Source organism: Palaemon carinicauda, chromosome 9 (assembly GCF_036898095.1).
Source record: "Palaemon carinicauda isolate YSFRI2023 chromosome 9, ASM3689809v2, whole genome shotgun sequence".
NCBI classification, from domain to species: Eukaryota; Metazoa; Arthropoda; class Malacostraca; order Decapoda; family Palaemonidae; genus Palaemon; species Palaemon carinicauda.
In genome coordinates, this window is record NC_090733.1 from 158,653,037 (window position 1) to 158,667,299 (window position 14,263).

General features: G+C 34.8%; 1 protein-coding gene across 2 annotated transcripts in view; it reads right to left on the reverse strand.

Moving 5' to 3' along the window:
- Positions 1–764: 764 nt before the first annotated feature.
- The window catches only part of LOC137647306 (alkaline phosphatase-like), a 14,678-nt gene continuing 1,179 nt past the window's right edge, over positions 765–14,263 (reverse strand). The window contains exons 2-14 of one of the 2 annotated variants that reach the window (XM_068380700.1): positions 13,947–14,038; positions 13,318–13,538; positions 12,667–12,859; positions 10,378–10,541; positions 9,824–10,022; positions 8,343–8,476; positions 6,840–6,941; positions 6,002–6,098; positions 5,045–5,142; positions 3,787–3,910; positions 2,983–3,284; positions 2,459–2,624; positions 765–1,626 (exon numbers count right to left, since the gene is read on the reverse strand). In XM_068380700.1, coding sequence (XP_068236801.1) covers positions 2,514–2,624; positions 2,983–3,284; positions 3,787–3,910; positions 5,045–5,142; positions 6,002–6,098; positions 6,840–6,941; positions 8,343–8,476; positions 9,824–10,022; positions 10,378–10,541; positions 12,667–12,859; positions 13,318–13,538; positions 13,947–14,031 — 1,830 coding nt within the window. In that variant the 5' untranslated portion in view covers positions 14,032–14,038 and the 3' untranslated portion in view covers positions 765–1,626; positions 2,459–2,513. The remainder of the gene's footprint in view (positions 1,627–2,458; positions 2,625–2,982; positions 3,285–3,786; positions 3,911–5,044; positions 5,143–6,001; positions 6,099–6,839; positions 6,942–8,342; positions 8,477–9,823; positions 10,023–10,377; positions 10,542–12,666; positions 12,860–13,317; positions 13,539–13,946; positions 14,039–14,263) is intronic. The other variant, XM_068380699.1, reaches the window with a different exon arrangement.

The following is a 14,263-nucleotide window of genomic DNA, read 5'->3' on the forward strand; positions in this document are numbered from 1 at the left end:
TCAGAATACTTCAAATCAATGAATCAATTTGATCGAAACTATTTAATATCCTTCACATTTAAGTTATTTGATACATTTCCTATTCAATCTCATCCCAGTAATTTTCATAAAATAAGTTATTAATTTCGTAACTATTTTTTTATTTGTGGAATCTCAGATCAATGCAATAAATCTAACACATTTGGCTGAGGAAATTAACAGAGAAGATTTCGTAAACTTTATTATATTGGATTTCATTATAATTATAATAGAGGGCTTTGTCTTTCTTTATTAACACATATTAAATATTAAATATATTCCTGCTAATTTATTTTCATACATATATACAATTTTGAAAGAATATATGGTTACAGAGATTAGTCATCCGAAAGTTTCATATATGGCATAGCGAATATTGCAGAGGTTAACAGAGGAAATAATCATGTATATGTATATATATATGTATATATAATATAACACACATATTTATATATGTATATATATTTAACATTCAGATTGCTCATAGCATATATGTATATATATGAATATGAAGAACACGTCTAAATGTGCCAAAATTTATCATATGTGTGTGTGTGTATATATATATATATATATATATATATATATATATATATATATATATATATATATATGTATGTATGTATATATACATACATACATATATGCTATGAGAAATCTGAATGTTGAATCTTCTAATATGTTTCTTCACAACAAAATTTAATTGTGAACTACATTTAAGATAAAAGATTAAAATGTAGCAGATATCTTTAAAAAGATAATAAAACATAAAACATAAAGTACAACTTACAATAAATCATGAAAAGACGAAAAAAGGAGTAATGTTATTAAAAAGATTACAAAATAAATTAGAATATACTAATAGCTAAATAAAGTAATAAATTAAAGAGAGTAGGATACAACACAACAAATCATAGAAAAAGTGTTGTACGAGAGAACTAAAAAGTAAATCACTTAAACAGATTGTTAAGTACAATATAAGTGATGAATCATTTACAATCTTGAATGATCCAGCTCCTGAGAGTATATCAAATTAATTTACGCAAATATTTACCAAAAGAACTTACAATAATGTAATGTATTTTGATAAAGCTTGATATCTTGCGTAAGAGGGAGAATTCAATAGCATACTGTATAGCTAATTATCTAAATAAATGATAGATTGAAAACGAAAGTAGTTAAGAAAAACTTCCCATATATCAATCATGGTGTCTTTGTTGATCTCCTGAATTGAAAATCCAGAATTTGTTATCCAGAACGAAATATCCAGAATTTGATATCCGGAATCTAATGTGCAAAATTTTTATATCTAGAATTTGTTATCCAGAATCCGATATCCAGAATTTGATACCTAGAATTCGTTATCCAGAATCCGATATCCAAAATTTGAAATCTAGAATTTGTTATCCTGAATTCAATATCCTGAACTTAATATCTGGAATCTGATATCCAGAACTCGACATCCAGAATATGTTCTCTCCAGAATTTGATATCCAGGATTTTAGATCCTAAACTGATATCCAGAATTTTTCATCCAGAATTCTTCTTTGGTGTTCCACTTCGCCCTCGTTGCTACGAGAAGGTTTTTTTGTACTGACGCTGGAAGATCTGAAACAAGAAATCTAGTTTAGCTGTTGGCTCCACATTCCAGGATTTTTCTCAGGGCGAATTTGGTTAGACCATTATTATTATTATTATTATTATTATTATTATTATTATTATTATTATTATTATTATTATTATTATTATCTAAGCTACAACCCTAATTAGAGATGCAGGTTGCTATAAGCCCAAGATCTCAAACAGAAAAAATAGCCCAGTGAGAAAAGGAAATACGAAAACAAATAGAATAGTGTGCTTGAGTGTACCCTCAAGCAAGAGAACTCTAACCAAGACAGTGGAAGCCATGGTACAGAGGCTATATTAATTATTTTCTCATTGCTAACAATTGGTATGTATTATGCATAATATGAACTATAGTAAATAAGCGCTACATGTATCAGATTTCATTAATAGAATAATATGTTTCGACATTAATTATGATTGACGTACGTAAGATATAAAGTAATGAATCCTGAAGAAATAACCTCAAAGATAGAATATGATTCTTCTTAGTTTTTGTACTGCAGGAGATAAGAAATCTTTCTTAGCAATGCTCATCTGTTTATGTTTGTATTGTTTATACATTTACGTGACGCCAGTCAGAGCAGAAGCGTCTTAGAGCTTTCCACCAGCACTCGTAGTAATGTAGCTTTGAAATGAATTGTATCATTCCAATCAGAATCGGCGATATCAGATGAGATGTAGAACATCGCACTAATAAACTAATATCATTCCAGGCAAGCAAACTGCCGGGTTAAAGGTTCTTATACTGCACAAATATGGTAACAATAAACAGCAAAACTTTAAATAAATCAGAGACGCAGTGTAAATTACTTACGAACTAAAGTAGCAAGTGCTACAAGGGCAATCCGGTAGACGCCATATTTCCCCCCCTACATGCTGTGAGGTTCCAGGACGCTCTGACCTAGGAGTTCCTTCAAGTTAGGCAAGTTAGAATGTGTAGGGAACTTCTTGATCCTTTCCCTTCCGAGGCTTTCGATAATCTGTAATAAAATGGGTAAAGTTCAAATTAAGCCAATTTCAATATAAACACGCAGAAAAACATCACCAGTTTAAGATAGTCATATTTCTTAGAAAATAAGATTTTCCAAAACTTCTTACGTAACACAAGAGATTTGAAACATCGTATCTCTTATTTTGATATTTGAAGATGATATTCAGTTGTTTGCACTCATGTTTTAATAGGTGAAGTTGAAATTCAGCTAGCATTTATTACTATTATTCAAATGGTCCAAGTTTTATATTTGGTTTGTACCAGCGTTTGATTTACTGGATATTACACTGGTACGACCTGCCGAGACGAGGAACTGCATCCTTAATCAAAATCAGGAACCTACTCACCTTATCCTCGTTATCTTGTAAGAGTTGTTGCAGGACCGGAGACAAAGTCGGGAACTTCGTCCCAGACGGCGACGTTGATCCAACGGCTGCTGCTCCCGCCTGAGCATTTGCAAGAACCTGCTCCAGTAGGTTAGGATTAGATGGGGCTCCGATGGGGCGGTTGGGAATTGGGCCTTGGGTGAACGTGGCGTGGGCTGGGCGTTGGCATTTGCCTGTGTTGGGTCCTATGCAAGCAGCGTAGGCCATGACGTGAGCCACGTAATGCTGCTCGTGAGTCCGATGGAACAGGTGGGACATTGGACCTAGGGAGGCGTTTACAAGTTAGCTGGGAGGACGCTAAACTCGCTTGCATCTTTACGCTACTAAACTTCTATTGGCTAAATGAAAAAAACTATATAATACAGGTTCCATATAATTTCTTAGGAATAATGATTTTGATTATTATAGTATTAATCCTAACCATTTTAATAGTAATAACAATTTTAATGATCTCAATAATAATAATGTTAATAATACTGATGAGAGGAATTGTAAAAGATGATAGAAAACTTGAATAGAGAAAGCCGAAATTTAGAGTAAAATAAAGATAATGTTTAATAGAATCCAGATATAACTAAAAAAACTTTAAATTGAATGTTTAGTGTACCACAAACCGATTGGTAATCCAATTTGTTCTCCATTAATATCTTTTCTCGTAAGGTCTTCGTTGTACCAGAAAACTGAATCATTAACATACGTGTTTGTCCCGTAGATTAAATGTTTTCTTCATCAACAAATCCTCTAAAATCTAACCAACCATCTTACCTGCCGCCCAAACGCCTACATCCTCTCCTCCGTGGGTTTCGTTGTCAGGCACAGTTGGTACGGCTGACAGGTACCTGTAATTCACGCCCAAGTAATCTTGTTTGCTAGGATCAGCCCGACGTGCCTACAAAAGAGTAAAAATGCAAAAAATAAGTTGAGCTTCAACTTATCCAGTGAATTCAGGATAGCATCCATAAAAAAAAGGAAAAAAAAAACGTTTAGCTTTGCTCCACAAGGCACTAGAAGAGTTGGAAGACCCAGGCCTACGTGACTGGGGACTATGAAACGCAAAGTAGGTGATGGATGGAGAAGTATTGAATTAAAAGCTCAAGATAGAACGACTGGCGAAATCTAACTGAGGCCCTTTGAGTCAATAGGCGTATGAGGAGATGATGATCCGTAACAAGGTTTGTGATTTAGAAGATATACCAAAAAAAATTGAAGCAACTGGTAATTTAAGTATTTTAAGATATAATACGAAATGCAGAAAGTTTTTATCTTTTGGTGAATATTCCTGATAAGTTTCAAGTACGGAATTCAAAGGTACTAAATTAAAAACCCTGAACAGTTGGGCCCTTTTCGATTTTGTATGATAAAAAGGAAAATTTTAAAGGCAAAGTTTTTAAAGCATACTTCTTAAAACCAATTCAGCGTTTTAACTTGTATTACTTAGTGGAGCAAAATTTTATTATTCTTTATAAAACACGTTTGTGTTAGATATTCTTAGTGTATGATGCAATACTCAAATGGAAGACATCCTTAATACAATACATATTTGATGCAATGCCCATCATACTAAATATTTTTAATGTATTGTAAACTTGATACAGTACTCCAGTGTCATCCATTCTTTGTACAGAATGCAGTAATCGTATACTAAATCACTTTAATATAATATATCCCTGATGCAATATTCCTAAACTAAACTTTCGAACTACAATACTAATTTGATATTCTCTTATTAAACATTCCTAATACGATAGTTGATACAAAACTCACTAAGTTATAAAATACTTATTGCATTAATTATTTAATTTAACACCAGAAGGTTAAAATTCCTACACACCCGATATAATACACTTCGTTTTAAACATTCCCAACACAAGACTTCATTAATAAAATATTCATTGTTAAAAGACTCCCAAAGTTAAGATTTTTGAAATAAAATATCCACTCAATACAATACACATCGTGTTTAACATACCAAACACAATATTTGTCCAATGCAATACTAAAGATTATCTAGTTGAATACTTACTTCCCCATCTACTACTGAATAGTTATATCCAGGACCATTGGTGAACATGAGTGTAGTATAAGGCATCTTGTCAATCTGTGAGAATTCGCCGCTTAATCCTGAAAAAGATGAGATGGGGTTAATTACGAGCCGCTATTCATGTAGAAATTATACATTCATACAACATATCAGAGCGCAAACGAATAGGCAAAATATATACGTTAATGAAGTGGTGTGGAGGAAATGGCCCCCTAATCTCAATGAAGTCACTGCCAGTAGGGTGGCGGATTGGGTTTAAGGCGATAGACAAACTTTTTCCTCGACTTTTACTCCTGATGCCTGGCGGTTGATCTTACTAGAATTAGTATGGACCGGCAGGGGTCACTTGTATTAGTAAGATAGGCACTGCACATCATAAGGAACTGGCTATCTTTTGATGTATCTAGTCAATGAATCCTCTTTTGAGGCCCTTTGTGTCAATAGGCGTAGGAGAAGATGATGAATGAGGTTGAACGAACGTCACAACCAGGGTATATAGAATTCTATATACCTTGGTCACAACTGTTGGGGTCATAGCCCGCTGTTCCTGCATGGTTTAAAGGCCACTCATGAATAGCAGAGGCAAGGGACAGTGACAATGCTCTGGCTAGTAGGACAATGTCTCAGAGACTAACCATATATACATACGATCAGCGCCAAAACCCCTCGCCACCCAAGCTAAGACCAGGGAGGGTCAGGCAATGGCTGCTAATGAATCAGCGGGTAAACCTATAGTGTCCCCCAGCACCATCCTTAGCTCGCAAGGATGGTGTGGTTGCAGACACTACAAGAAACTATCGAGCTTGAGCGGGACTTGAACCCCAGTCCGGCGATCGGCAGGAAGGGACATTTCCAATAGGCCACCACAAACCAATTTATGTTAAGCTATTTATTTATCTACGTTATGTTTAATAATACTAAGAATCAAATCTGACTCACCGATGATATTATTGCCTCTGTCTGGATATCCGTTGATTGTCATAACGTGGGAATGATCAGCTGTTACAATCACCAAAGTGTCTTCAAGGTTGACGACCTTGAAAATAAAAACATAATATTACATTAACAATGGTTAAAAGGTTAATGTAAACATAAGAATGATATGATAAGGATGAATGTTGAAGATAAGGATACTGAGAAAGATAAGAGGAATGTTTGTATGACAAAGATAAGGAAAGTAAGGATGTATGGATTCTAAGTATGTATGTCATGCTTAAGAGTAATAACATAGAATATGACATAGCGTATGCCAAGGGTTGAGATAAAAATTAAACAAGCTGAGGACATTATGTCGATCTGAGATGGCAGAGACCAATTGAAATAATCCTACAAAACAAATTATGAAAATTAGAGTTTAAAAAAATAAAAAGGAAAGTAAATTTTTTTCTACAATAATTTTCAGAGGATCGAGTTTTGAATTGAAATTGACGAGGTATAATAAAAAAAAAACACCCCAAAATCTAAACATATTATTACGAAAAACTAAGAACTGGGATAAAGAAAAACATACAGAAACAAAATAAATCGGAAAAATTCATGTTTGGAAATCTAGGAAAATTTAGACAGCGGACTCCTTGACGTACCTGAGTAGCACCTTTAATACCCTTGCCCCCTTTTCAAGATTTTTCTGATAACGAAAATTACTTAATTAAAAACTGAAAAAAAAAAAAAGAAAACCTTCAGCTCCAACCCACTTAAATGCAACCCATGAATAAATTTGCTTAAAGAACTTCTAAAGTTTTGTCTCTCTGCTTAAGGACACCTTTAAGTAACATACATTTAGAGCGGCCTCTACAGCTTCGTCCATGGCTACAAGTTCCTCCAGTGCTCTTTGGGCCATGGTATCGTGCAAGGCGTGGTCAATGCGCCCACCTTCGACCTAAAATGCGGTGAAAAAAGCTTTTAGGGGCACGTCAACATGAAATAAACTCTAATTCTTTGTTATTTATGCAAAATTGACTCTGGTAATATCTTTTTTTATCTAATAATAATAATAATAATAATAATAATAATAATAATAATAATAATAATAATAATAGTAGTAGTAATGTTTGAACATTGACATTTGTTGGTTTAACTTTTTACTTCATACCATATCTCAACATCATTCCAGCCAATTTCAACATTAACACAAAAGAATAATATCAGAGCTTTAAAATAGTCACATTTAATAGAAAACAAGATTTTCCAAAAGCACCTAAAGTGGCTAAAGAAAACTGTGCATATCGAAAGTGTGAGAGACTAACTTTCACAACTCATTATAAGAAAAATCTCGCGTTACCAAAACGGGTGGCAAGCTTTCAATCACTTTAAATGAAGGGAAGTCATAGTAAATGTCCTATCTCTCTCTCTCTCTCTCTCTCTCTCTCTCTCTCTCTCTCTCTCTCTCTCTCTCTCTCTCTCTCTCTCTCTCTCTCAAAAAAGCTAAACAAAAGGAATGAAAATTACTTGCAACGTCAAAAAGGTATTCAGTTTCTCCTGGCAATTTTGATACATCGTCTCTCTCTCTCTCTCTCTCTCTCTCTCTCTCTCTCTCTCTCTCTCTCTCTCTCTCTCTCTCTCTCTCTCTCTCTCGTTAAGCAAAAAGAATTAAAATTACTTGCAATGTTGAAAAGATTATTCATTTACCCTGGCAATCCTGATTTGCATCAACTGAAAAGACAATTTCAGTAAAGATTCAGTTTTTTCTGCTCATTTCACGGCCTCCAATTTCTGGGCTGAGAGCGGAAGTAAAAACCAGTAGGACCACTCAAAAGAGTTTCAGGATGCCCAGACCTCTTTTTACGCTATTTCCACACACACTTTATGAGTGCACTAAAAGCCTTCCAGTTTAGGAATTACATTATTACTTAAGCACATATACCCACTTGTGTAGTTTATACAGGTTTGCACAGTAAATGATTTTACTCATAGCTATAATTTACTTGCCGTAATTTATAGATATTTTGATCTACATGTAAACAAACATAAATGTTCATAATATATATATATATATATATATATATATATATATATATATATATATATATATATATAAGTATGCGTGTGTAATATGCCCATATCTCTATCTGTATCTATCTATTTAACTACCTCTATATATTGCACGCACACACGCCCACTTATATATGCCAAGCATATAAAATACACTCCCAAATCACTCACATATATACTGCACTCATTCCAAAAATTACTCTTAAGGTCATGAGATGCTGCCTTTAATGTAATAACATGCTCGAATTCTGTCTGCCACAAAAAGTGAAAGTATTGAAGGTTAACCTACCAAGAGGAAGTATCCATCATCAGCCTTTTTAAGGAGTTCAATAGCCTTGAGGGTCATCTCCTTGATGGAAGGGGTTCCGGAGGGGCCACGATTGCGGTCGACCTCGAAGGGCGTGTGTGAGTTGTCGAAGAGACCTGTTGATGAATAACAGTTATGAGTATGCAAATGCAATAATGATGCTTGAATTAGGGCAAGTGAAGAATAGACTTGGCATCAATAACCAGAAAAAGAGTTTCTTTGAAATTTCTTAGAACTGATTATGATTACAGTTGAAAAAATAAAACTTTTTATTTTATTTAAATTTCTTAGAACTGATTAAAGATATTTTTTTGAGACTTCATTGAGTTTAGTGATGAAGTCATAAAAGCTATTTTTAACTCTCAAGTTGCTGTTTACTCTATTCTGTATTTTTATCGTACGTATTTGTATTTTCATCATTACTTATTTCCTCTTTAGTTCACATGTCGGTACAATTATTATTAATGGAACCTAAATAGTCATAAACAGTAAGATTTTGATAGATATTATTTTTTTGTGTATAGAATCATGTTTAAATTTTAAATTGACTGAGGTTCCAATTCACAACATTTTATCATTTTTCTAGTAATGATTATCTATGGTTGATCTTCATACCCTATATATGGTTGTTTTTGCGAAAAAGGTTTATACAAGACAGTTCTCTGGCTCTGAAAAACATTTTATCCTGCAAACACTCTTATAAATCCATAGTTTCTTAATAAGTGCACTGACACACCAAAGGCTAATTATTTTCAGTTAGAATATCGCCTAAATACAGTTATAATCATCTTGTTTATAGATATCTTTTAATTACATAAACACATAGGATCATGATGGCCTAGCGGAAGCGTCAGCAACTCATAATCCATTGGTTCCTTATTCACCACAAGTTCATCATTAGCCATAGTCTGGTCCCCATTTGTTCTGGATTGGGTGGAAAGGGGAAAGGGGAAAGGGGAAAAGGGAAAGGGGGAAGGGGGAAAGGGGAAAGGGGAAAAGGGAAAGGGGTAAATGGGAAAGGGGAAAGGGGATGGTTTGAGTACTCGTTATACGTGTATAGGTTCGGAGTAAAGGAGATTTTGTGACAAAAGCAATTACTTGTCAATTTTCTCTGCGACTCGTGAGTAACTATTAAACCTTAAATTGAAATTACTTAAATGCTAGACACTGTTCAACTACATACCGTAGATCTAAATAACTGAAGGTGCCTAAATACTAGACAATATTCAAATACATAGATACAGAAAACTAAAGTTACCTTGATGCTAGACACTGTCACTTCAATTACAGTAAGTCGGCCCTCATTATCCACCGATTCTATCATTGCAGGTTCGCTTTTTTGCGGTGCAGAGAACCGTATACTCTACATAAATACAAATAATGGCAGTCATCTATTCATTAAATACATAAATCTAAAATATTACAATGAGTAAAGGGGATAAACCCCCTTTTGTTAAACTCACCTATGGTATAATCGGTACCAGCGACGTCTAAACTGTTCAGTTCGCTTGTCGTGGTGATGTACTTAGCAGTCTTGCCCTGGTCTGTCTTATGCTTCAGCCATTCCTCCACCAGGTTGCGGTTGTCTTTGCGGGAACAGGTGAAACTCGATGGCTCTCCGATAGTTGCTCCGAGATTTTGCCGACCTCCTCCGAAGATGACCTATAATTTAAAGGATCCGGTTTTTATATCTTCCTGTGACAGCTATTTTTGAATTTCTTTTTATTTGAACTTCTTATTTTTTTTTAGCAATGATATTGGGGTATTTTCTATACATTGCCTTTTTATGATAACCTATTTTTCTGGTTAAATTGTATGAAAAAATAAATTTGAGTGCTTCTTTAGAATTAAAGACAACCTAAAACAATTTTCATTCATTATCGACCATAGTCGTAGCGACACATAATAAAAAAAAGAACAAATCACTTAATAATTCATGTAATTAAAGCTCACCCTTGTTCCGCTGACACTGACTTATCTGAACATTCCCTTAAACATCTGAAACCTCTCTTCCTACCTTGATATTCTTTCCAGGATTCTCTGAGACCAGCTGATCAGCGATGTCCTTACACCCTTCGCCCATCTCCCCCAGCTTGCTATCGCACTCCCAACTTCGATGAGCCGAGTGTGAGTACAAGGCTGCTGGTGTGGCGTGAGTCACCCGGGTTGTAGTCACGAAGCCTTCCAGGTTTTGAAAACGAAAAGCAAGTTTTAGAGTCGAGTCGAGAATTATTATTATTATTATTATTATTATTATTATTATTATTATTATTAGTAGTAGTAGTAGTAGTAGTAGAATGCTACAAGCCAAAGGGCTCCAACAGGTAAAGTAGGAAAGGAAATATGGAAATAGCAAATATACTACTGTTATATATATGTAATGAATAAACAAGCAAAATATGTATGGAGAAAAATTAGGTCTTTTATTAAGAGCAAAATTTTCAATATATAAAATCTTCATTAGCGAAAAAATATACAAGTAATGAATAAAAACTTTACACAATATTTCAAGATCAGCAACAACGTTAAAATAGATCTGTCATACATAAACTATAAGTATAAAACGAGACTTGTGTCAGCCTCCTCAAATCTATAGATTGATTACATTAATTCTTACCTTCCGTTTAGCAACTATACTCCTTTTTTTAATGAGGCGCATTTGCACTGACTCGCAGCGGTACCCTTTTAGCTCGGAAAAGTTTCCTGCTATCTGATTGCTCAGAATTATCTTGTCCAACCAATCAGCGATGAGGAAACTTCGCCGAGCTAAGAGGGCACCCCTGCGAGTCGGTGCAAATCTGCCTCAGTAAAAAGAAGTGAGTATAGTTCTATTATATTTAATAGGCTAAATGTATGGTTCTTCATCTGATCAGCAGTCAAACGCTTGGGGAATGCTCAAGGTTTAACTGGGTTAACGTTATGAATTTAGGTGGCAATAAATATATGCAAATATATGTAAAGTACAATATTTGCAATACACGATTTAATTATTATCTAAACCTGTCCTCTCAGATGGAGTGAGTGCAGACATTAGAACGACAGATATGTGGCTGAACAGACATTTGACCGACAGATATCTGCCTTTATTTAAAGACCGAGTGCCACCGTTAAGAAGAGAAGTTCTCTTATTCCACAACAAAGTGCTATTATAAAGAAAAATAAACACCGTATAGAGTAAAATGAAGTCTTTTATTAATGGAAAATATTTCAAGATATAACTCCTCCATTAGCGAGAGAATCCAGTTAGAGCTGTATTTACCTCAACCCAAAGTTCTAAACTCATGTCCGTCCTATTGGAGCCCTTGGGTTTATAGCATCTTGCTTTTCCAACTAGGGTTTTAGCTTAGCTAGCAATAATGATAATAGTAATAATGAGTGAAATATCATTCTGCCACCCGGTCACGATGACCAGTGCCCCTCATCGACTAAGAAAAAAAAAATAAGGTACCACTAGCCTAAGAGTTGACATATTTAGAAGCGCAACAGAGATAAGATCCGAGCAACAGTCATTAGTCTGCTAGGACACTTAAATTCGGCTACAGGGAAGAATTCTATAATAAAACATTGTATATGCAGATGCCATCTTAGTCTGAGATCTAACGGAGGTTGCACTTTTAAAGCAAAGAATATCAACTCGAATAATATTCCTCCTCATCATCAGCTGTTACTATTCCACTGCAGGACAAAGGCCTCGGACCTGTCCTTCCACTTGCATCTGTTTATGGTCTTTCTATGCCAGTCTATACCCACAAATTTTTTTAGCTCGTCAAATTATCGGATTTTCTCCATTCCCCTGCTTCTTTTGCAATTTCTAGGGACCCATTTTGTTATTCTTAATGTCTATCTATTATCTGTAATTCTCATTATGTGCCCTGACCATGTCCATTTCTTTTTCTTACATGCTTTACTTTTTATTTAGTTTGCTCTCGTATCCATGTTGATCCTTTTCTGTCTCGTAGTATTAATCCCATCACTATTTTTCCTTAGCTCTTTGAGCTGTACCTAGCTTATGTTTAAATATTACCAATCAATGAACCTAACAGCGGCCCTTCCCTTTGATGAAGGAGTTATCCAAATGGAAGACAGCCTGTGAATAGTGGTTTTCACACGCCCCTGATGTATACACGACACTCACGAGGTGCTCGCGCGAGGGTAGTAACCTCTGCATTCCATGCTTTTATCTTTCTTTGGTATATTTGGAAGATTTATATCAGAAAAAGTGTAAAGAAGGACTTTTTCACCGGGCGTCACAGGTTGACCCAGACATAGATTTTTCCTTCGTCAAAATCCCTTATATCAAACCTACCTGTATCTTTTCCGGCGTCTTGAGCCCAGGCCAGGACGGAGGGAGTGTGATTATCAGGATCTCTCCCGGCGGGGCAATCTCCTAGTTTTACATTGGAGTCGACTCCGACGGTGTAGTAATTGCCTTTAACTCCGCAGAGGTAGGCCGTGGCCGTGGCTGCGCTGTCGGGCACTTGTTTGTCAACAGTGTATGTCTGTGTGGAGATATAGATGATGTTTATTCCGAAGGGGTATTGGTGTTTTGAAAACTTGGTAAGCTTCGGGGAGTTGATATTATTACGATTGACATTATTGTTATTATCATTGATAATAATGATAACTTTAGATATAATCAATTTAACAACTCAAAAACAATGTCAGAACAGACCTACATAATATGAAATGAAACTTAAAAGAAAACTAAATAAGTATTGAAAAATACTCATCAAATAAACAAAAATGACAGAACACGTCATATCTAAATTATCACTTTTGAAAAGAAAAAATAGAATAATATAACAAAAACAAGAATTATAAAAAAGGAAGAGAAAAGAAACAGACTACCAACCTAGGAAAAGACACATCGTATCCAAAATATCACATTTGAAAACAAATAAAAAGTATAAAAAAAAAAAAGAATTAAAATTACAATGAAAAAAAAGAGACAACCAACCTTAAGCAAAGCAGCATTGGGAAATCTTTCCCAGGTGAGGAAACCTTCTTCACCATGTTTGTTTTTCTTTTGCCCTTTGTAGATTCGTCCAGCGGTGTTGACGGTGATGCCCATTCCGTCGCCCAAAAAGATAATGACGTTCTTCGCCACGTTCCAGTTCTCACGCACGTTCAGGGCAGCCAGAATCTCGTTCTGTGCCAGGTCCACCCAGTGTTTGCGGTCTGAGAGAGAGAGAGAGAGAGAGAGAGAGAGAGAGAGAGAGAGAGAGAGAATTAGAATGAAAATGCTATACTTAAGTGTTAGCAAAATCCTCAGGATCCTATTTTTTATTTAAAGGCAAAATTTGTATGGCGATTTATAGTAACAACCTACAATTTTTTAAAGTACCGTACAAATCAAGAAGTTTATAAAATTCAACATTTAAAATCTGAGCATGATTGAAGATTATTCTTGATTAAAATTTAAAATAAATAATTATCAAATATGAGAATTGACAATATAAAAAAGACACATGAATGCTCCTTAAAATTCTCCTCAAACACATCAGCCGTAACTAATGTGTATATTAACATTATTGTAGAAGCCTCGTAAAGTAAAGTGTTTCTATCAAAAGATAAAATCTTAATTACCTTCAAGAGCTCGCTTCTGGGCAGGGATTGTCACGGCGAAGAATATTAAGGTCCATATTACCCCTCTTATGGATCGTTGTAACATCTTTATGCTGTTAGATAGAAAATTATTGCCTTTTAGCTATGAAAAATAGTATAGAGGAAATTGAAGGGTTGGGTAAATCCAAAGTTGTATGGGTAAGATCAATTTGCTAATTAGAAATCCTGTCAGTGATGAACAAGTTTAATGATCATCTTAATATTTGCCTTATTTTCCATATCAGTGTCAACCTTTGTTCATGTGTTCCAAGATTCTGAACAGAATCCAGTAGATTAAA